The sequence below is a fragment of the Protopterus annectens genome, chromosome 2.part0 (assembly GCF_019279795.1).
Source record: "Protopterus annectens isolate FY-2018-M chromosome 2.part0, PAN1.0, whole genome shotgun sequence".
Taxonomy (NCBI): domain Eukaryota; kingdom Metazoa; phylum Chordata; order Ceratodontiformes; family Protopteridae; genus Protopterus; species Protopterus annectens.
In genome coordinates this window covers 829,216,840-829,240,384 of record NC_056728.1, presented here as the reverse complement: position 1 = coordinate 829,240,384, position 23,545 = coordinate 829,216,840, and the positions used below count along the sequence as shown (strand labels likewise).

General features: G+C 39.5%; 1 protein-coding gene across 1 annotated transcript in view; it reads right to left on the bottom strand.

Moving 5' to 3' along the window:
• The window catches only part of SLC1A1 (solute carrier family 1 member 1), an 827,126-nt gene that overhangs the window by 165,276 nt on the left and 638,305 nt on the right, over window positions 1–23,545 (bottom strand). The window contains exon 10 of the mRNA XM_044061099.1: window positions 21,355–21,549. Coding sequence (XP_043917034.1) covers window positions 21,355–21,549 — 195 coding nt within the window. The remainder of the gene's footprint in view (window positions 1–21,354; window positions 21,550–23,545) is intronic.

Below are 23,545 nucleotides of genomic sequence, written 5' to 3'. Positions count from 1 at the left end.
TCCCTCTGGTCCTCGTTTTGCAAAGGATTTCTTCCACTTCCTGAAAAATGACGATGAGCCAAATTTCTGTAAATCCCCACCAGTGATTGGCTGAGGGGGGGTTAGCAAATCTATCAGTTCGGTGAGTTGCCCAATAAGCTTGCGATTTTGCCCCGATTCATCCGGCCCTTTTGTCTCGGCGGATATGATCGCATCCATCTCTCCCACAGCAAAAATAAACTAAAAAACGTAGAATTTACTGTGTCAAAAATGATGTAATGTGTATACTGGGAAAACCTAAGTGTCAAAATGATGGAATCTGGGAGGGCCCATCAGAGATGTTTGCTAGTGAGTTTAAAAACTATTGTTCATAGAGAGAGACTGGAAGCATTTTGATCTTGATAACCAACTCTCAACACTGCCTTATGCTCTCTTTATGTAAGTAGTATCTTAAAAGTATGTTTTCATGTAGTAATAGCTAGGAAATTAAAAGAAAGTTAGACTAAGTGTTTTTCTGTTGTATCAGAATTTTCCTACTGTATTGTTTTAAGTTTATGTGTGATCTCTGAACTCTTAGATATCACTGTGGTGTAGTAGTATTGTCTTGTGTTTTAATTATTTATTATTAAATATTTTAAAACCTTTTACCTGTGGCTGGTTTGTGTAGAGATAGTAAGCTCTAGAGTACATTGCATATTTATAGAGTTTATTGTACAAGGCCACTCTAATAAGCCTTAGACTGAATATTCACATTACCAATTGGATAATAATATCGCACAGCAATAATTGGACACCCTTTTAAGGGCCTTTGGGTAGCTGATAAGTATTAGTGGTGGCAGTAATTACTACCATATAGTCTGGGTAAAGGGGCACAGCTGGATAATCTGTGCCAGCCTTTCCCAGGAGTGTCTGTGAAGTTGCATAAATACTTATCTCAAAGTGTGTCTGGTGGTCAGCTACCTGGGTAGGGACACAAAACACTGGTGGGACAGAGAGGTTACTGGAGGTTAGCTTGCCAGCTAGGCTGAGATCTAGACCCTATAGCTGTGCCAGTGGGGAGTCTTATTGGGGACCAAGGGAGCAACCAGTCCCAGACTGACTGTGATCTCTGTGTGCACTTAAGGGAAATTGTACTTTACTGTGTGTATTTGTTATCCTTTCCTCTTATATGAGATGCCCTCCCTGGTGTTAGTGGTGAGGATTGAGGCGCCTTGATTGCTGGGCCATGCCATGGCCGTACCATTGTTGTTGGCAGTGGTTGGGGTAAGATATCCTCACTTGTGGTTTGCAGTGGTGTGGCTAGTGTGAATCCTGTAGCTTATGTATAGTGATCTCTGAAGTTGTTTTGTACTCTAAAACAGCCATGCAGTGAATACACAGAGTTCAGATCACAATTGTTTTATTTCTTTTGTTAGCTTAGTTAGTCAGGGTGAGCAGGCAGCATGTCAGCAGAGGAGTATGGAAAGCTGACAAGGAGCCAGCTGGTGGAGATATGCCAGGCTAGGGGACTGGTGCATGGAAACCTGACTAAGGCAGACCTGATTGTAGCCTTGGTTACAGCTGCATCAGAAAACAGCATCCAGGAGGACAATCAGACTGGCAATGGAGATACAATATCCTCAGAGAATAGACAATTCAACCTTTCTGCAAAGGACAATCAGACTGGCAGTGGAGATACAATATCCTCAGAGAATGGACAGTTCAACCTTTCTGCAGTGGACTTAAAAATCCAGCTGGAGCTAAAGAGACTTGAGTTGGAGGCCAGGAATTTGGAAATAGAAGCCGAAGAAAAGGAGCATCAGAGGAAGCATAAGAGGGAAATGCTGACTCTTCACCAGAGTCATGGAGGTAATCGGGAAGGACGTAACTGGACCCCAGAAGCACAATAGGTCAGTAAATTTCTTCCACAATTTAAAGAGGGGAATAATTTTGATAGTTTCATTCAGATGTTTGAGAGGGTATGCAAACAGTATAGTGTTGACCAAAGGCTCAGGGTACAGTTCCTGACCCCCTTACTCCATGCGAAAGCTGTAACTTGTGTATCACAAATGCCTGACTCTGTTTGTTTTGATTATACTGCTGTAAAAAAGTCTTTTAGAATGTTTTAAGCTAACACCTGAAATGTATAGGAAAAAGTTTCATGAGCATAGATGCAAGGCAGATGAAAATGTATGTGAATATGCTGCTGAACTGAGCACTTAATTTCATAGCTGGGTGAGTGGATGTCAGGTCACCACTTTTGAAGGGCTGGCAGACCTTTTGGTGAGGGAACATGCCCTTAGCACTTTGCCTGAGGACATGAGGATCTGGTTAGCTGATAGACAATGTGCTACTTGAGATGAGTTGGGGAAGAAGGGAGACCAATACCTGGCAAGCAGAGCATCCCTGCACAGGAAGGGGACCCCCAGTAATGCTCATGGGTCTCAAGAAACCCATGGTGGGCAGCACAGACTACCCCAATAGAATCTGCCAGTAGCAGGGGGAAGCCACTAGTCCAGGTACAAATCCAGGACCTAGGGTTAAATGTTTTGAATGCAACCAGTGTGGCATACAGGTGTTCACGGACGTAATGTGGGGAACCAAAGGTGAGGGAGCCAGTAAGTGGGAAAGACAAAATGCCAATAGTAGGTTGTCTTGAGACAACAGGGGTACAGAACTACCATCCTGCAGATGTCTTGAGGGGGAAGGGTTTGGGTGAGGCAGTACCATGTACTTATGCAGTTACATGCAGTGAGGCTAGGAGACAAGCATGTGGGTCTGGTAGCCCGGGGGAGACCCAGACAGACCGCATACTTGCAGCCAGGACTGCTGAGGTGGTTACTTCAGGGAGGGAGCTACTTTGTAGCAGTGAGACTGAATGTGAGCCACAGCTGCTTGTGGGTACTGATGTTCCCTTGGACAGGGTAACTGCAAAGGTAGAGGTGAGTAGTAGTACCCAGACTGACAGTGAGGCACCATTGTCAGAGGATGCCAGACTTCCTGTGCAAGGGGAGCTGGGAAGGGTTACAAGGAGAGAGTTGAGACAGGCTCAGCTCTCAGACGATACAATGCAAGGCCTGAGGTAGGTAGCTAGGGAGGCACCTGATTTTCAAGGAAAGGGGGAATCTGTATACTGGGACAAAGGGTTACTATACAGAGAGTGGACCCCTGAGGGAGGGCTAGAAGGTGAGAGAGTACACAGTTGCTAGTGCCTAGAGCTTACCGTCTGGCACTTCTAGCCATAGACCATGATATTCCCTTTGCAGGTCATATGGACATAAAACATACAAAGAGGCATATTATGCAAAACTTCTATTGACCTGGAATTTCCCGAGATATAACAGGGTACTGCAGGACCTGTGAGCAGTGCCAAAAGGTAGGCAAAGCAGAAGATAAGGTGAGAGCTCCTTTGACGCCTTTGCCTGTGATTGAGGAGCCATTTCAGAGGGTAGCTATGGATATTGTGGATCCTCTGAGTACCCCAAGTTCCACAGGGCAAAAGTATATCCTAGTGGTACTGGATTATGCTACACGATACCCTGAGCCAGTGGCTTTGTCCCCCATTGTGGCAGAGAAGGTGGCAAATGCTTTGTTAGAGATTTTCAGCAAGGTAGTTTTCCCAAAAGAAATACTGTCTGACAGAGGTGCTGATTTCATGTCAGACCTGCTGGCTTGTCTGTGGAAGTCCTGTGGGGTGAATCCCATGAAGACCACCCCCTACCACCCCAGACTAATGGTCTTGTTGAGAGGTTAAACTCTACAATCAAGTCCATGCTATGGGCATTTGCAGATCAGTTTAAGAGGGAGTGGGACAAATATTTGCCCCATCTGTTGTTTGCTTACGGAGAGGTTCCCCAGGAATCCACAGGTTTTTCACCCTTTGAGTTGTGGTATGGGCATAGGGTGAGAGGACCTCTAGATTTAATTCAAGATGAGTGGGAAGGTGAGTGTGAGTCTCACAAGAAGTCTGTTGTGGCATACATCCTAAACCTCAGGACAAGGCTCAGGGAACTCATAGGCTTGGCCCAGGAGAACCTGGCAGAAGCCCAACAACAGAAAAAGGTGTGGTATGACAGGAATGCTCAAGCTAGAGAGTATGCTGTGGGGCAGCAGGTAATGGTTCTCATTCCTGTCAGACACAACAAGCTGCAAGCAGCTTGGAAGGGACCCTACAAGGTGGTAAGAAAGATAAGTCATGTTAACTACATGGTGAAAGTGCTAGGCAGACAGCAGGGACACAAATTGTACCATGTTAACATGATGAAACCGTACCATGAAAGGGAGGCCCTTGTGCTGATTATTTGCAGTGGATTGGAGAAGGAGTCTGAAGGAGATCTGGGAACTGATGTCCTCAGTGAGGCTCGGGCTGACACCTTAGTGGAAGGGGTAGCAATGTCTCAGCAGCTATGTTGGAAAGTACAGTTGTGTACACTTACCATAAATGTAGATGTCTGAGTGTATTCACTGTTGCAGTCATTACATTTGGGTAATCTGCTGGCAGGTTGCCCTCAGTTGGCCTGAATTCTAAAGTCTTGGGTGCTGCATCAGTTGCTGTCTTCTCTTCCATGACGTCAGGTCAACAGGGGTATAAAACATGCAGCCGATGCCATTTTCTTTAGTTTTTCTTGGCCCCGATGTCAGGTGCCCCCAAAAGGGTAGCAGTATTATAAATCTTTATATATATATATATATATATATATATATATATATATATAAATATATATATATATATATATATACATGCATCAATGTAAACTTTACGATCATCTACAACAAATACACCACATAGGTTGTAGAAGACAGAGAAGGAAAGATAGACTGTAGAATGACAGGGGATGGTGGAAGGGTAACCTGGACTGCAACAGTGAATACACTCGAACATCTACATTTATGGTAAGTGTACACAACTGTACTATGTTTTTCATGCATCACTGTTGCAGTCATTACATTTGGGTAGAATCCCAAAACTACAGTTGGGAGGCTGGAGCTAAACAGCATTAGGTGAGGCTATAAGGCCCTGCAGCACTGCAGTGGCAACGCCTGCCATGGACTTAGAGTAGAGAGGCAAATGGTAATGCTTTGTAAAGGTGTGAACAGAACTCCAAGTAGCAGTCTCTAGAATGTCCTTGGTTGGTACTCCTCTGAGAAAGGCTGCTGAAGTAGCTGCAGCCCTGGTGGAGTGAGACCTAATGCCCTTGGGCACAGGTTTGCCATGTTGTAAGTAGCAGAAACGGATGCAATGGCTTATCCACTTTGAAACTGTCTGCTTTGAAATAGCCTTTCCTTCTGATCCTGCAGCATATGACACTAGTAATTGCTCAGTTTTTCTTACAGCTTTAATCCTGCTCATGTAGAATCTTAGCTATCTGTGTACGTCCAACGATGCAGAATTCTCTCCCCTTTGTTCTGTGGATTTGGATAAAAAGTTGGCAGATGAATTGTTTGGTTAAAAGCCACACTGGAAACGACCTTAGGCATAGAAGTAGGATTTGCCCTCAGAGACACCCTGTCTGGGTAAAATAAGGTAAAAGGCCCTACAGCCATGAGGGCCTGTAGCTCTGACACTCTTCTTGCTGAAGTAATTGGTAGCAGCAGAGCTGTCTTCCATGATATGAACTTTATATCAGCGGTAGTAGCTGGTTCAAATGGAGTCAGGGTGAGCTTTTCCAACACATAATTGAGGTCCCATGCAGGTAATGGTGATCTCCTAGGAGTCCTTAAAGTTTTGGCTCCTCTAAGATACTGCTTTAGTAAAGGATGAGAAATGATTGGTGGCTCTGTATTGTAATGAGCCGAAATGGCAGAGGCATGGATTTTGATTGATGAGAAAGACAGGCCTTTGTCAAGCATCTCAGTTAAGTATTGTAATATCTGAGGAATATGTGGTTCTGCTGTATCAGTCCCTTGTGCTTGATTCCAAGCACAGAATCTCTTCCATTTGTCAGCATAAGATCTTCTAGTACTAGGCCTTCTGGCTTCCAAAATGACATCCATCACAGCTTTACTGAGAGGTGTCGTTTGTATGATTGCAGGATTAGCCATGCTGCCAGGTTCAGAGTCAGTAGCTGAGTGTGCAGGAACTGATTGTTTTGCTGGGACAATAGTTGTGGTTTTTGAGGCAAGGTCCAAGCTGGGTATTGAGACAAGTTCCTTAGGATTGGGTACCAGTATTGGCGGGGCCAGTCCGGGGCAATTAATATCATCTTTGGCTTCTCTTGTCTGACTTTTCGGAGGACCTTGGGTAGAAGAGGCAGAGGAGGAAAGGCATAAACTGATAGGTTTTTCCAACTGAAGGATAGGGCGTCCACTTTCCATGCTTGTCTGTGATAAGTCCTTGTGCAGAATCTTTTCAGTTGATAATTTTGAGGAGAGGCAAATAGATCTATGTCTGGGCTCCCCCATTTCTTTGTTATCATGCTGAAGACTTGTGGATTTAGTTTCCACTCGTGAGGATCCATAAGGTTTCTGCTTAAATCGTCTGCCAGATTGTTTTGTTTTCCTGGCAGGAATTGAGCTTGAAGATGTATTTGGTAGGTCAAAGCTGTGTCCCACAGTGCCATGGCTAATCTGCAAAGGGGGTATGAGTGTGTGCCCCCTTGCTTGTTTATACACCACATGACTGTGGTGTTGTCCGTCTTTATCAGTAGTTGTCCTGGATGAAGTCCTTGAAGGCTTTTAGGGCATTTTGAACAGCTAGCATCTCTTTCTGGTTGATATGTAGATGCATTTGATTTGGTGCCCTTATGCCCTGAATGCATCTTCCTGCCATGTGGGCCCCCAGGCATAATCTGATGCATCTGTTGTTAAGGTTTGGCTGGCAGGGGGTAGAGTGAAGGGTCATCCCATGTTTTGGTGACAGGCCTTTGCCACCATAGAAACTCCTGTTGCAGGCAGGAAATGAGAGGAATAATTGTTTCCAGACTGTGTGAATGTTGACTCCATAAACTTTTAGGTACCATTGAAGTTTCCTCATATGCAGTCATGCATGCAGGATGCCATGAAGTCCAGAGCCTGCAGAATTTGTCTTGCAGAAGACTGGGTTTTTGTTGCCATCAGTTTGAATTAAGTAGTCAGTTGCCTTTGTTTGTCTGGCGTGAGGTAAGCCATCTGGGCAGTTGTATTCAAGCTTGCACCCAGGAATGTTATCTTTTGAGAGGGTACCAGTTGTGATTTATTTTCATTTATTGTGTTCCCTAGGCATGTTAGAAGCCTTTTCACAAACACCAGGTGTCGTAGAAGAGTGTCCTTGTTCTCTGCTTGAATGATACAGTCATCCAAGTAAGGATTTATTTGAATACTTCTTTGACTGCAAAATGCAATTACTGTTGCCAGGCACTTTGTAAAGACCCTGGGCACAGTAGATAAGCCAAAGGGCAGTGCAGAGAATTGTTAATGCATTAAGCCAGCCTTGAATCTGAGGTATCTTCTGCACAACTGTCTTAGTGGGACATGCAGGTATGCCTCTTTTAGGTCTAAAGTCACCAGCTAAGCATTCTTGCCCAGCATGGGCAGAAGCTGTTGCAAAGTGAGCATTTTGAATTTTGGAATGTCCAGGTATGTGTTCAAAATTGATAAATCCAGTATTGTCCGCCAGGCTTTGTCCTTTCTGGGAACCAAGAACTGTCTTGAGTAAAACCCTTGTCCTTTTTCCTGTTCTGGTACTGTCTGAATGGCCCCCATATCCATGAGGGACCTGTTTCTGTGCCTCTGCCCATTGTTTTTTTGGCAGATCTGGCCAACCATTTGTCATTGGCAGAGTGTGGAAATGGAATCTGTATCCCTGTGATACGATGCTTAGTACCCACTTGTCCTGGGTTATTAACTGCCAATTTTGAGCAAAAAGCACAAATTTTCCTGCTATGGGTGCTGCCAAAAGATAAGTGCTTGGTGTAGGCAGAGGGAAGTCATTGGGATTGCTTTCTGTAGGTTTGCGCTTTATCTCCTCCAGATTTGGTGGTGGATGTGCCCCATTGCTTTGACCTGTACGAGTCTTAAGCCTGGTACCTGGAACCCTTAGGGCGTCTGGATTTGCCCCTTTGAGTTCTGTCTGACACAGGAAAGGACCAATTTTTTGTAGGCCAGTGTCTACTGAAACTCGGTGGCTGCACTTGTAAGAAATCTTTAACAGTTTGCATAGACTTAGCTTTATCTTCCATTTTCTTTAAAACCTCTTCTGCCTTAATATCAAATAGAGAATCATGCTGTAAAGGTGCATCTAGCAATTTAGCTTTAACATGATCAGGCAAATTTTGTTCCTTTAACCAGGCATGCCTCCTAATCACAGATCCAGTAACTGCGGCCCTGCAGGAGGCCTCTAAAGAATCAAAACCACATTGCAAAGTATGCTTTCCAACTTGTTCAGCTGCATGCAATAATTCATGCAATTCCTTATTTTCCGCACATTCTGAAATCAACATCCTTTTTTGTTTCAGCAATCCCATAACATGTTGTTGGTATTTAAGCATATTAAATTGACAGTTTAAGGCCCTGATAGCCAAGGTTGTAGATGTATAAACCTTTTTCCCCCATCTGTCCAGTGCCCTTGAATCTCTGTTGGAGGGGGTAGGGTTTTTTGCTGTTGAGGCCTTAACTCCCTTTGTACACTGAAATAGTTTCAGGATCAGCAGCAGGGCTTCTAAATAGAAATTTATGAGAGTCAGGGACCCTGTAATATCTGTCAGGCTTACTGGGAGCTGGAGGTAAGGAGTCAGGGGTCAGGCTTGACTCCAAAAACACATCATCCACAATGTCTAAAACAGGGCGAATGGCTAAAGGCTTGTGCTGAGGGAGAAGAAGGAAATCCCTGAGCCTCTTTTTTGATTCTGAGAAGTCTTAACTCTCCCAGTGAAAATGCTCCCTCAAAGCATGCAAGGTTTCTCCAAATAAATAATCCTCAGGAGGAGAAGCAGATGGAATAGACTCTTCAGCATCAGAATCCTCATAGGGAGGTAAAGATAATTCCTTATCAGAAGAGGAATCAGAAGAAATGGAAAACTGATCTGAAGATTCATAATCAATGTCTTGCCTAAGCCTCTTATCTGGAGGGGGATGGGTACCCCTGATCAAGGTAATACGTTCTTCAGCCATTTTGATCATCTGTTTTTAGGCATAGAGGCCTGTGCACGTGGCTTTTTTTAGTTTTAGAAGATGTCTTTGCCTTTGGTTTGCAACTTTCGTCGGTTTGATATATAAATTTTGAGGTCTGAATACACCCTCAGAAGCCGGTGCTTGCTCAGCGGTAGAGGCCTGTGACTCAAAGGTAGCAGGTATCAGGGGCTGAGAAAGCACCTCACTGAGTACCGGTGAACCGGCGACTGGCTTAGGAGAAGCTTTGTCATCGGTTTTGGATCTTGATTGCTTTTCTATGTCCTTTTCTTTGCGTTTTCTAAGTACTCCTGTAGTCGGATTGCTATCCAATGACATTTCTGGGTAGTTAAATCTGTTTCCAAAATACTTAGATACAAAAATATACCAACGCTTAATAGTGTGTTGGTTAAATCTAGCACAAAACCAACAGCCAGGCACGTTGTGATCCGGGCCTAGGCAAGGAGTACAGCATAAATGAAAATCCTTATGAGGTATTTGCTTCCCACAAGTAATACAATTATTAACTTTTTCTGACATCGGTAAAAAGCAAGAAAAAAGTTTCCCAAACAGGATACTTAGCTTTAGTGAAGACTTTGGTTCTGAAACTCAAACTCGAATATTTCAGTAGTCGGCCGACCGGCACTTGCGAAATGCTTCTGCTTCGGGCACTGCACGGCAAGAAAGACTAAAGAAAATGGTGTCGGCTGCATGTTTTATACCCCTAATGACCTGAAGTCATGAAAGAGAAGACAACAACTGACGCAAGACCCAAGACTTTGGAATTCAGGCCGACTGAGGGCAACCTGCCAGCAGATTACCCAAATGTAATGACTGCAACAGTGAAACACGAAGAACATCTAGGGGTGATTCAACAGTCCAACAGTCCCTGGGCCTCGCCAGTGGTGCTGGTGCCAAAGAAGGATGGCAGCACCAGGTTCTGTGTGGACTACAGGAAATTAAATAGTCACACAGAGTTGGATGCTAACCCCATGCCTAGGATAGATGAGGCCCTAGAGCAGCTGGGTGGGGCTAAGTATCTTACCACCATTGATCTTACCAAGGGTTACTGGCAGGTGCCCTTGACTCCCAGTTCTATAGAGAAGTCAGCTTTTGTGACTCCTTTTGGCTTGTGTGAGTTCACAAAGATGCCCTTTGGGATGAAGAATGCCCCAATGACTTTACAGTGGCTCTAACCCTGGGAGGAATGCTATGCAGCCATAGAAAAGGAATGTCTAGCCATAGTGTGGGCACTGCAAAAACTTCAGTCTTATCTGTATGGAAGGAAATTCACTGTTATGACAGATCACAACCTTCTAACATGGCTAAACAGAGCCAGTCAGCAAAATGCCAAGTTGCTAAGATGGAGCCTGGGGTTGCAAGCATATGATATGTCAGTGCAGCACCACAGTGGGAGTAGCAATTGCAATGCAGATGGGCTCTCAAGACAGGGAATGGGGTGAGGTACCCTCAGATAGACCTAACCCTCTCAAGTGGCGTTTCTCAAGGGTCACTTGAAAAACTAGCTTGAGTTTTCCAGGGGAGAGATGTGAATATTAGGGGAAGATGGATGAAGGCTGCCAGCCTAGTCAAATAGAATTTGATACATAATTCTGGCATTTGTAAATATAAATGTAAAATACAGCCTTGTTTCTTAAATGAAAGAAAAACACTGTAAAATGTGCACTTTAAGATTGTAGCAGCATGCCATCTGTTGTAAGAAAAAATAAGCCAAGCATTTCACATCTGTTCTTTTGAAGTTAAAATTATGCCTTGTATACCCTTTTGATCCAGATAGTGGTGCCGAAGAGGATAATTGAACACATTCTTTCTATTGTCTTAACTTAATGAATAATTACTAGAGTGTACATCTGAAATGTCTTTTGTTGTTGTAGTTTCCTGAGCAGGTGTTGGATTGTTAAATAATATAGCCTTTTGGCCTGGGAACTCCAGACTAAGTGTCAAAATAATGTAGTGTGTATACTGGGAAAACCTAAGTGTCAAAATGATGTAATCTGGGAAGGCCCAGCAGAGATGTTTGTTAGTGAGTTTAAAAACTATTGTTCAGAGAGAGACTGGAAGCATTTTGATCTTGATATCCAACTCTCAGCACTGCCTTATGCTCTCTTTATGTAAGTAGTATCTTAGAAGTATGTTTTCTTGTAGTAATAGCTAGGAACTTAGACGAAAGTTAGACTAAGTGTTTTTCTGAAATATCAGAACTTTCCTACTGTATTGTTTTAAGTTTCAGTGTGACCTCTGAACTCTTAGATATCACTGTGGTGTAATAGTATTATTGTATTGTATTGTGGTGTAATAGTATTGTCTTGTGTTTTAATTATTTATTATTAAATATATTAAAACCTTTTACCTGTGGCTGGTTTGTGTAGAGATAAGTACGCTCTACAGTACATTGCATATTTATACAGTATATTGTACAAGGCCACTCTAATAAGCCTTAGACTGATTAGTCACATTACCAATTGGATAATAATATTGCTTAGTAATAATTGGACACCCTTTTAAGGGCCTTTGGGTAGCTGATTAGTATTAACTGGTGGTAGTAATTACTACCGTATAGTCTGGGTAAAGGGGTCCAGCTGGAGAATCTGTGTCAGCCTTTCCCAGGAGTGTCTGTGAAGTTGTATAAATACTTATCTCAAAGTGTGTGTGGTGTTTCAGCTACCTGGGCAGGGACACGAAGCACTGGTTCTGAAAGAGAGGGTACTGGAGGTTAGCTTGCCAGCTAGACTGAGATCTGGACCCTATAGCTGTGTCAGTGGGGAGTCTTATTGGGGACCTGGGGAGCAAGGGAGCAACCAGCCCCAGACTGACTGTGATCTCTGTGTGCACATAAGGGAAATTGTAATTTACTGTGTGTATTTGTTATCCTTTCCTCTTATATGAGATGTCCTCCCTGGTGTTAGTGGTGAGGATTAAGGCTCCTTGATTGCTGGGCCAGGGCACGGCCATCACACTAAGTATGCTATTTTCCTCTATCAGTAGTGAATTTATGTAATACACCTTTTTTGTGAATGATAATTTATATGTTCTCCAGAAAAGACAGGTTTGTTTTATGTCCTTTATTTCTGTTATTGTTCTTTTTTCCAATGAATTTTACTTATATCTTTATTCCCAACTTTTATACCTAACACAGAAATTTTATTCATTATAAAATACATACCCCCTATCATCACTATGTTACCTGAACTTTTATTTTTCTCTTTATTAAAAGCCATCCTTATCACCTCTAGACACTCATTTGTGGAAATTATTACTTCTTTTATCTACATTTGTTTTTGTAATTATTATAATGTCATCTGCATATGTTAAAAGAATTGGAATTTGTAACACTTCCTGTGTTATATGCCCCGCCTCCTGTATTTTTAATATATTTCTGACACGGTCACATTCATAACTAATGCAAACAGTGTGATGCCTACCACTGCCACTGATATGTGATGTCCCCATGCTGGGCCAGTAGTCAAGGAGCCTGAATCCTCACCACTGACACTGGAGAGGAATGTGCACTTGAAATACAAATGGATACACTGAGTATTTCCAGATGCAGACCTTTGTGCATCAAGCACACTTTCCCTTGAGAGCACACAGGGAACATACTCAGCCCAGGATCTGGCTGTCTATATATCTGTCTCCCTCTAGGTCCCCAGTAAGATTTCCCACTGGTACAAATGTAGGGTTAGGTCCTCAGGCGAGTGTCCAAGCCAAGTCCTCCAGCACCCTCTCTCTGAACCCAGTGCTTTGTTTCCCTGCCCCAAGTAGCTGACACACACAGACTTTGAGATTTGATTTGCACAAACACACACACACACACACACACACACACACACACACACACACACACACACACACACACACACACACACTCACACACACAAGCACACGTGCACACATGCACACGCACACATACCTGAGAAAGGCTGGCAAAGATTTACTAGCTATGCCACCTTCTGCCCAGACTCTAAGGTAGTTATCACCATCCTCAGTCATTCCACAATCAGCTACTCTAAGACCCTTAACAAAGGATGTCCAATTATACTGTGTAATATTAATACTAACTGAAAGGATAGTAGCTGACCAAGATGACTGGCTAGGCCTTCTGGAGTGGCCCAAGCAGTGTCATCAAATAAATATAAGTACTCTCAAAGGTTAGACACTTTTTACAAAGACCAATCACAGTAAAAGTTTAGGGTGGCCTAATAGTTAAGGTGTTTGCCTTACAAACACAAGGTGCAGGGTTTGAGACTCACAAGGGATAATTGGCTAGGCTAAAAATGGCTCGCAAGGGCAGTTAGCTTAGTATTAATCTATGAACCTATGAATCTATATAATAATAAATAATACAAGAACATGAAAATATTGAATATATATTTACAGTAAACCACATAGTTCAGATCACAGGAAATATAGAAAAGAACACTGATGGACAGACTCAGATAAATAAAGAAAACAATATATATAAACTGAGCTTCACTATCTTCCTGACTAATCTAAAAGAATCACTGTTCCCTAGTTAGGTTGTGTACTACTGCAAGGCAAAATACTTTGGTTGAGGGTCTTTCTAGTCAAGTTCCCAAAATACTCAGTATTCTGCAATTTTTCTTTTTAATACCTAAAATACAACTCCAAGAGGGCTGGCATTATGAACTCATATGGTCACCTGACTCTAGGTTCTCACAGTATTCCCCTTTGAAGACAAGACAGGAATTTGGCATTGACAGATACAATACACATTTAAATGCGTATGGCAGTGTCCGGGGCTTCCCCCTTTTTAATGAGATAATGAACAAAGGCTTTTTCCCAGACCTAGCATCTCTGGTCCTATTCAGTACTGTGGGGTGACGTTTTAATGGTTTAGCAGCTCATTTACATTTATCTTATTTTTCTTAAAGCAAGCTAGCTGGTTAACTGTTACTGTCCCAGTATCCTCTATTAAAATGTATACATTTACTTCAGCTACTATAATGCACGTACTGTACATGTCTCTCCATTTAAACAGGGTACACTGTTGATACATTTCAACACAATCAAACCTCACAAACACATTTTCAGCACAAGGATCTGTACAAATCAGTTTGATATACAAATGGCTTGCAGTTCTTTTACATGTGTAACACAAGGATCTTGTATAAATCAGTTTGATATTCATAGAATATATCATTCTTTACACTACTCCAGCTGGCTATGGTGGCACTTGCCCATATCATCACAAAGAGTATACAACTCATTGGACATCCCTGTATTACACCACTCTACATATGTACCTCTTGGCTTAACCAGCTATTTACAAGTATGTTTACTTTATTATTTCTGTATGCTCACAAATATAACTTCTTAGCTTTCTCACTTATATTCTTTCATTTTTACCCATAAGATTTTATGTCGAATTGTATCAAATGCCTTATTAAGGTCTGCTATCATTCTTTTCTATTCATAATATCATCCACAATTTCTCTGTCGTTAATAATTATTGACAACCCTTCCCCTTTATATTATATATACTATCTTCCATAATATTTTCCATTTTAGTTTCAAATCTCTTTTGAATTATTTTTATAAAGATCCTATAATTATTATTATTCAATACGATTGGTATCCAGTTTTTTAATTATCTTCTATCTTCCTTCTTCCATATGAATTTAAGTATTCCACTACATAAAACCTTCATTTAACCTTTCATTCAAAACCCTTACATTTTTTTCCCAGTTCCTTAAATTTGTATACATTTCATACCCTATTCCATCTGGTCCTGCAGGTGAATCTATATTTTCTTGTCTTAATACTTTATATAGCTCATTTAAAGAAATTTCCTTTTCCAACTCTCTTCTTTTTCTGTTAACTTTTTAACTTTCCATGTTTTTTCACTACCTTCTTTTTTCTTTAACAATTCTTGTACATATTGTACTACACTATTCAAAGTCTTTTCCTGCGTTCTTTCTAGTTCTCCTTTTTCATTTTTTATTTCTCCCATTACACACCATCTTCCTTTACTAATCTGCTTAAGTAACTTGATACTCCTTCTCTTTTTCCATGTAAAAATATCTTTGCTTATATATTCTTGTATTTTTTCTTGATTTTTTCATATAATTCTTTTTTTTGTTAGAGTATTTTGTATCAGTGTGTTCAAAATTTACCAATGGATTGTTATATGGTATTTTATAGTTTTCTTTCTCTCCTTTTCTCATATCATACTGGCACTGTAAGAAAAAAAAAAATTTATATTTTTCCTCAAATATCATCTAACATTCAGACCAGTTTTTATAAAATGTTCTCATAGTAATATGATTTATCCATAATTACTAATCTCTTTCCTTCTTCAGTCTATGCTTTCCCATTTTTCATTTTTATATACCCCCTGTTTTCCTTTATCTCGAGCCATACTGCAAGATGATTAGAAAATCCTGTTTCAACTACCTCCTCTTTTCCTATGACTAAAACTTCTCATACCATAAAATAATCTATTTCAGTTCTATACATACTCCTTATATAAGTTCATGAATTTTTGTCCCAAAGTTTTAACTTTACCACATCTATAACTTCTAATATTTTTCTTATATCATTTCCTTTCTTTTTATGCTTGCCTCTAAAAGTCTCCTGTTATTATAACATTTATATTTATCACTACATGGTCTAAAATCTGATGAAATGATCTTTCCCTTTCTTTATACTTAGTATAAGCATATAATGTTATAACTCTATATACTTGTTCTTTCAATTTTAACTGTACATGTCTTTTGCCAGTACAGTTGTTGAGCTCTACACCCTAGTATATCCTGACTCATAGATATAGGTCTTGGCTCAAGAGGGATCCAAGGGTGTTGTCTGACATAGTCTAGGGCAAGGAAGAGAGTAGCAATTCGTAGGAATCAGGTGTGTTGGATGGGGACAGGGGGCATTATTATAGATGGTTACTTGGAAGTGGAAGGAATTGGCCATCCCATAAAAAAGAATAGGATTAAAGGAAAATTAAAGAGGTTGAGAGCAGATTTGCTAATGCTCCAGGAGACTAAGTTGAGTTCAACACAGTCTCATAGTGAGCCCCAGGGACTGAGACATGTTAAATAGTGATATGTTAGACACAGAAATCAGGGCAGGTATAAGCAAATTGAAACTAGGAAAGTGTCTGGGTTTCAGTGGCTTTTTGGTGGGGTTCTTTAGGACATTTCAAATCAAGACAGCAAATTCCTTACTTTAAATTGTTAATACAGGTATGGAAAGAGGGCTATTGCCAGTTTCCTTTACAAAAGCATCGATGATTCTCCTACCCAAAGGAGATCAGGATAGGAGACTTCAAAGTTTCTGGCATGGCAATAAAAAAGATTTTGTTAAAGGAAGAAGTGTTGAAGTCAAATGGTGGAATCTGTGTACGTTTTTAGTTCAAGCACAGAAAGAGGGATGAGACAGGGCAGTGGCTAAATTTTGTTGATGTCAAGAAGGTCTTCAGTTCTCTGTAGTGGTCTTTTCTTTTCAAGATGCTGACCGAGGTTGTAATAGGAGAGGAATTCTTCATTTGGGTGAGGGATCTCTATAAAAACATGAAAGTTCAGAACCTCCTTAATAGACAATTATCCAAGGAATTTGAAATTGCCAGAGGCAACAAACAGGCTTGTCCTCTGTCCCCCTTGCTTACCATTTTGGTCATGGACTTGCTAGGCCAGCATATCTATAATCTTTGAGAGAAAATTCCAGTTACTTTGAGTCTATTATATATGTTTGTTGATGATTTATGTTAATATCAAGTCACTTGGATCTTGTTTTCCCTATGGTGGTAAGGATGGTCAAGGATATTACCCGAAATTCAGGGTTAAGAGTAACTGGGGGGAAAACTGTCCAGGTTAGAGTGGAAAAAGTTATTTCAGAAACAGAAGGGAATACCACACTAAGGTGCAAACAGGCAAGGTATTTAGGTTTAAAAATGAAAGAGACAACGTGAGAGTTTGTTACAAATGATTTTTCTGAATTGTTGATGTAAACGTCTTCCATATCAGACAAATGGTGAAACAAGGCATGTACAAATAATCTTGTCCAAATTATGATATTATATAAGGTATTTCATGTTTCTAGGCATATCTGCAAAATGAAAATGTGTTTTCAATGATTAAGTTACACAGGTTGTGCTAAAATTTTATCTGAAGACGAAAAGAGCACAGGATAGGCAAAGGATATTTAAAACTACACAGTAAATTAGGAGGCTGGGGTACGCCCAACTTCAAGCTACATGTTCTTGCATTGACTGTAGCACACATCTGGTCAGAGGATTACATTAAGAGTTCTGTGGTTTTGGAGAAGGAGTAGAGGATAAAAGTTGAAAAAGAAATTTTAGATAATTTTTTTCCCAGTGTAAATATGTGCATAGAATTTATTTATTTATTTGACATTTGTTAACCGGGTTAGTCCATCTGAGCCAATGGCCCATTTTCAGTTGAGACCCGAGGACAAAAATTCCAGCAATACAAACATAAAAAAATAACAGTAGGCAATAAACAAAACTCAAGAAAAACAGTGCAGAATGAGTGCAGTCTTTCAAAAAGTGAGATTTTGGACTAAGCTAAATATCACAGTTCAAGGTCAAGTGAAGTATTAGAGCAAATGGCAGCAGAAAGGGACCTCCAGAGTGAAATATCAGTTTCAAAAGGGGGAAAATAATACAATGTCTTTTATAAATGGCCACATATTCAGAAAAAATAACACCTACCTAGGGTGACTTGACTCCATTATGAACAGCTTAGACAAGCAGTGAAAGAATGGATAAAGACAAGTTACGGGTGTACAAATAAGTAGTGGTATACCCCTGAGTAAAGAGACAGGTCAAGATAAGAAAATGTCCTGTAGCCAAATCTAGTCCCTCTTGATTCAAGTGAAATATGGTAGAGAGATGCAATATTTGAGATCAAGATGGGAAACACTAGATGGGGTCAAACTCAGTAAGGATGCTTGGTCCCATAAATATAAATAAACAATTGCATGTCTATTGCATAGATAGTACAAGACACTGGCTCAGCTTCAAAGGATCAGAGGGTTAGAAAAAGAATGTGTTGAAGATATGGTACTCCTGATGCCGGACTAATTCACATATTTTTATGACAGTTCTTGTATTTGGCGGTGTTAACAGGATGTAATTCAAGACTGGGAAGCTATTTTCTAAAAATATGTCTCCAGGTAAGAGAATTCTGTCTATTCAGTATAAGAAGGGAATCAAACAGGTGGCAAGTGGGAGAGGTGATCCTCCTGAGGGTTAGTGGTTAAAAGGTCAGATTGCAAAAGCCTGGAGGGGGAAATATAGTCTGGAATTACCATGCTGTGGTTACTAATTATATTCTGTTTTATTGTAGGGTGTTACATGTACAGGAAAGTAGGGGTAATCCCTGGAGCAAGGTTAAGAAATTCTATATTCTGATAGTATATTAGTATTTTCTTTATTTTCTCTTCCTACAAGTTTAGGTTGCATTAGCAGTGGATTTTTTAGCTAAGTTAATAGGGAGCAAATACTGTTGTTCATTATAATTTTATTAAAATATGAGGTGCATTCCATTTTTGTGTATGTAAGTATACACTATTTGGCTAGGGGAATATGTTGCAAAAGGATATTACTTCACAAAGCTGTTTAGAGATAAGAACTTTGTATGTCAGGTGGGCAGACCTTCTATTGATCAAATGTTCTGTCAATGATTTGTTTTAACTTTTTATTGAAGAACATCTGTCATTTTGCCTTGTTGGGTGTTTTTTTATTTGATATGCAATATTTATTTGATATGCAAAATCATTAAAAAGGAAATTTTAAAAAAGTATGAATGGCTCACATACATGCATGCATACAAAGGTGCCCTCCTACACATATTCAGAAATATCTTTCATATAGGGTTTGTACAGAAAAATCTTGAAGTTAACAGTTAGCTTTGTGTGTGACAGGTGCATTTTTACAGGAGATATTTAAGTGCTTAACTGTCACATGATGCACAGACATATTTCTCTGTGTGTTAAATTAGCACGGTACTTGCTGCCAGCCATTCAAACTATGAAAAATGCTTATAGTTTGATTACGTTTGCATGAATGTAAATGTGCCTATGTCACAAGTGATAAAAACACTTAATGGATGCTCCATACAGGGAAGACAGATTACCTTAAAATATGACAACTGAGTGATTTTACTGACAACAGGCAACCAATGCTCTCCATTTAACTTTAGACTATCCAGTTTTAAAAACAACATAACCAATAATTAAAAATGATATAACTCTTTTAATGTTTCTGTTTTTCCATAATCATGCTGAGACAAGGAATAATTATTTTATTACATGGTACTTATTGTATAGGATCATAGGATTATAGGATTATAGAATCATAGAAGTTACAAGGCAGCTGAGCCACAAGGCCATTAGTGCCTTAACAATATCCACCTTTAGGTTTCCTTTTGACCCTCATTTCACAGAGGACCAGGCCAGTCAAGCCAGAGGTAAGTCTATAAATACATATCCACTTGTCCAGCACCTTTTTAAAGGCAGACATGGAGTCCTGCAGAGAGAGTTTGTTTCTGGGAAGGGGTAGGTACTGTATGACAAATCTGTCCCCCCCCCTCTTAGTCTTATTTGTTTGCTAGAGGAAATTTAGATCTCTGTCCCTAGTATTAGCTGGACTGTTTGATTTATTGAAGTTTGAGTTCTTGGAGTTCTAAATCCCTTATAGCTCCATAAAAAAGACAAGTCTCCCCAAGGAGTCTCTATGAATTTGAGTATAGGGATAAAGCCTCCTGTCTTTCTTTGTAATTTAGAACTTTTGAGTCCTTGATCTTTTTAGTTATCAACCTCTGGGAACTTTCCAGTTCCTTGATATGGTTAGTAAAATAATCCCAAAGAGGGCATTTTACTCAATGAACGGTCTAATCAAAACAAAGGTTCTAATCAAAACAGAGTACAAGGAAGTGAGGGCTTCTTATGATCTGGAGGAAATACCTTTTGCTTTGAGATGTGCAAGATAAAAAGTTTTCCTAACCACCATTGCAATGTGACTGTCAAATGTAAGGGAGGTATCCATCCATGTGCTCAGGTCTCTCATGAACTTTTCATTTTGAATTGGTGCATTATGTATAATATAATCAGGAGTGAGGGGGTGCTTACCAAATGTTAGAATAATGAATTAACAAAAGAAGACGATCAGTGTAACAAAATGCAGGATCTGTTGATTAGACAAGCAGCCAGGTTACTAAAAAGCATGCACAGAATAAGCAGCTAACTGAAACTGCAATAATGTAAAAAATAGCAAATTAAATCACAGGGATAACACTTAGAGTAAGAAAATGAGGTGCATTCTAATACTCTAACAGCCAGGTAATATTCAAAACATAAAGCCTGACACTTTAGCCAAATAAAGAATAATAATTTTATAAAATTTGATAAAAATAAGGGAAAAATACTGAAATTATGAAAACAACTGAAAGTCCAACAAAAGTTAAATACCTTTCTAGAGATTTTGTTGAGTTTAAGCTAGAAAATTCCAGAGAAAATGTCTCTCAGTATATGTGCTTTAGCTCATTCTCCAGAAGTCTTGGCAACAAACACACGCAAATTTCTATAAGCAATGTTTAGTTGAGGTGATAAAGTGAAAAACCAATGAGAAAGCAATTAGAATTCCAGCCAATAATGTATGTTCCTCAGAAACTGTAGCAGATTATTCTCTGTCACTGTATAACAACTGCTGCTCTCAGCAAGTTTACGCCCAGACTAGAAAACCCACTGAAACTGAACTTTAGTGGAAGATTAAGTTGTAAAAGTGGGAGAAAATGTGAATAGGCATGGGAAAAATACTTTTTGTAGCAAAATGGAGATGTTATCTAACACATTAACAAAGGAGGATACTCAGTATATAACAAAATGGAGGATCTAAAGCGCACAAACATCCAGATGACTACAATGCACAATATAAGCTATTTTAACTGAAACTGTAATTCATGTAAAAAGTGTTCTGTTTTATGTAGAATAGATAAAAAGTATTACTTTTATTTTTGTACCTATATCTTACAAGATACTATTATTAACAGGGCAGAAAATGTAATACTTTCTTACTCTAGAAGCTATATTTTTTCTTGTCCAATAGTGTATTGTTCTTGAGTAGAATTAATAAATAAGAATGCTATAAGAAAGGGATTATGTCTTTTGTTTCAGCTTGTTCTGCTACTTCTTGAATACGATATTATGCAATACTAAATCTCTCAGGAAATTAAATGAATATTATGACACAGTTTTTGTGTATACTGATTACTACTTATTCCCTACGTTTATGACGTCTTCACTTACCTAATAGTAATTATCTGTCCAACATCCAGTGGGTAGTCATTTAGCTGTGCAATAAATATGGCTGCCACTGCTTCATAGAGTGCAGTCCCATCCATGTTAATTGTCGCTCCAACTGGTAAAACAAATCTGGTAATTCTCTTGTCTACTCTATTGTTTTCTTCTGCACATTTGAAGGTCACAGGTAAAGTAGCAGAGCTGAGCATAACAAAGAAAGAAAAGAGTTAATCTAATCACTGATTAGATAAATTATATTTTATACAGAAGCAAACAATCAAATGTGCTGCAATATCATAATTTTTGTTTCTGACTGACTAACAATCAAGTTACAAAACAAATGCACTGTTGAAGGATTTGGACAAAATTCATTTGTCTGCTTTAGAGATCAAAACTTTACAGTTTTCAGAGAAAAGGCTCATAATTCAAGCATACAAGCAAGTAAATTTATTAGGCCATTAAAAGAAGTCCCATTCTTGATTCTATGTCTGTTGTCATTTTATGTATTCATACAGAAGCCCTACAGTTTCAGAAATGTGACTTATAACATCACTTTAAAGTTGCATTGAGGGTAGGCATGAGCTGAAAATTAATCAGTGCTACTAAAGTTTATACCAAAGATTAATGCTATTAAATATCCAGAAACAATGCACATTCTGTTCCCTGTTTTGTTAGCATTTTGCTGTTGATTTGTATGAAGTTTACCGATAAAAGTAGCAATAATAAGGTATGCAATTTTCTGAGTCTGGCAAGCCCATCTACTAATCCATTTATGTTGGTGTGTATCCAGCTAGATAGTGAACAGCAGATATTTAGTCTCCATATTAGATAATTTACAAGAAGGCTATCTGCAATGATTAGCTGTTTTACTTTGCACTCTTGATATCCTCATCTTGGTGCTTTTCAAAAATCTCTCCAGCTCTCACACTCAAGGGCAAATGTACTTCTGGTCTGCCAATCATGTGATGCCAGCTGAAAGCTATAAGGCTGACACTTAAGTGACTGAAGATTAAAAGATGGAAACTCATAATTCTGAGCTAATACTGAATATAAACACAATAGAAAATAAAAACATGAACGTAATGCACTAAGTGAAAATAAATAAAGTTTCTGCAGGAGGACAGCTTTATGCACTCCCTGTGCAGGGCCTGGTCACTGCACACACCACTAAGCTATTCCAAATCAAAAGTTACATAACATGGAACTTAGGTAATTCTAGGCTAGCTGCCCTTGTGGGCGATTTTAAGCCTAGCCACTTTCCCTTCATGAGAATCAAACCCTGTACTTCTTGTCTGTAAGAGAAGCACCTTAACCATTATAACAACCTTTAAATTAGGTTCATAGATTAGCACTAGGTTAACTGCCTTTGTAGGCCATTTTAAGCCTAGACAATTACCCTATGTAAGGATCAAACTCTGCACCTTGTGTCTGTAAGGTAAACACCTTATCCATTATGCCAACCTCCCACCAAAGGTGACACTGTATGTGTAGTTTTCTCTGGTGGATTCTTTCAGAAGGAAGAGTCAGAACAACTTAACAAATTTCTTTGAATCTGGTATATAGCTTTTAGGCTGTATGAAAGACATTTGTCAGATGCTGATCCCAGATGTTAAAATTCCTTTTAGAATATAATTGTTGCCAACTGTGGCCAATTTTTCAGGAAATATGGTTTGGGTGTCTGTTGATTCTTTGAAAAGTGTCCATCCTGAGAATTATATTTTGGATGTTGTTATACACTTCATGGCAGAATATTTAAATAAACTTAAATTTGAATGGGGAAGACTCCTGTACCATTATTTAAATAAGCCTTTCCCTGCTTTCTTTTCTGTTTCATCTTGATCCCCTCTCCTCTGCATAAGGCTGCTTTTCATGAACATATTTTTAGTCAATAAGAGATAGATAAATAGGTTTGTGTTTCAGAAAATGTTGGTCCCCTGGTTCAAGTATATCTTTCTTAATTTATTCAAAGTAGACTTGGCCACAACTTAAGCTAGTAAGAACATATTTTTGATAATGTAATACCTCATAATAAACAGGATTCCTTGTTTGATTTGCTGGATAAAAGAATAAACAAACACCTGTGGGACTGGGCTCTCTCAACGTCCACAAGATGATTCATCTGCCCATGAACTGAACCATTGTAATGAACATATTAAATCATGCTATGATTCTGGAAGGCTAGTGCTAGGTTGATCTA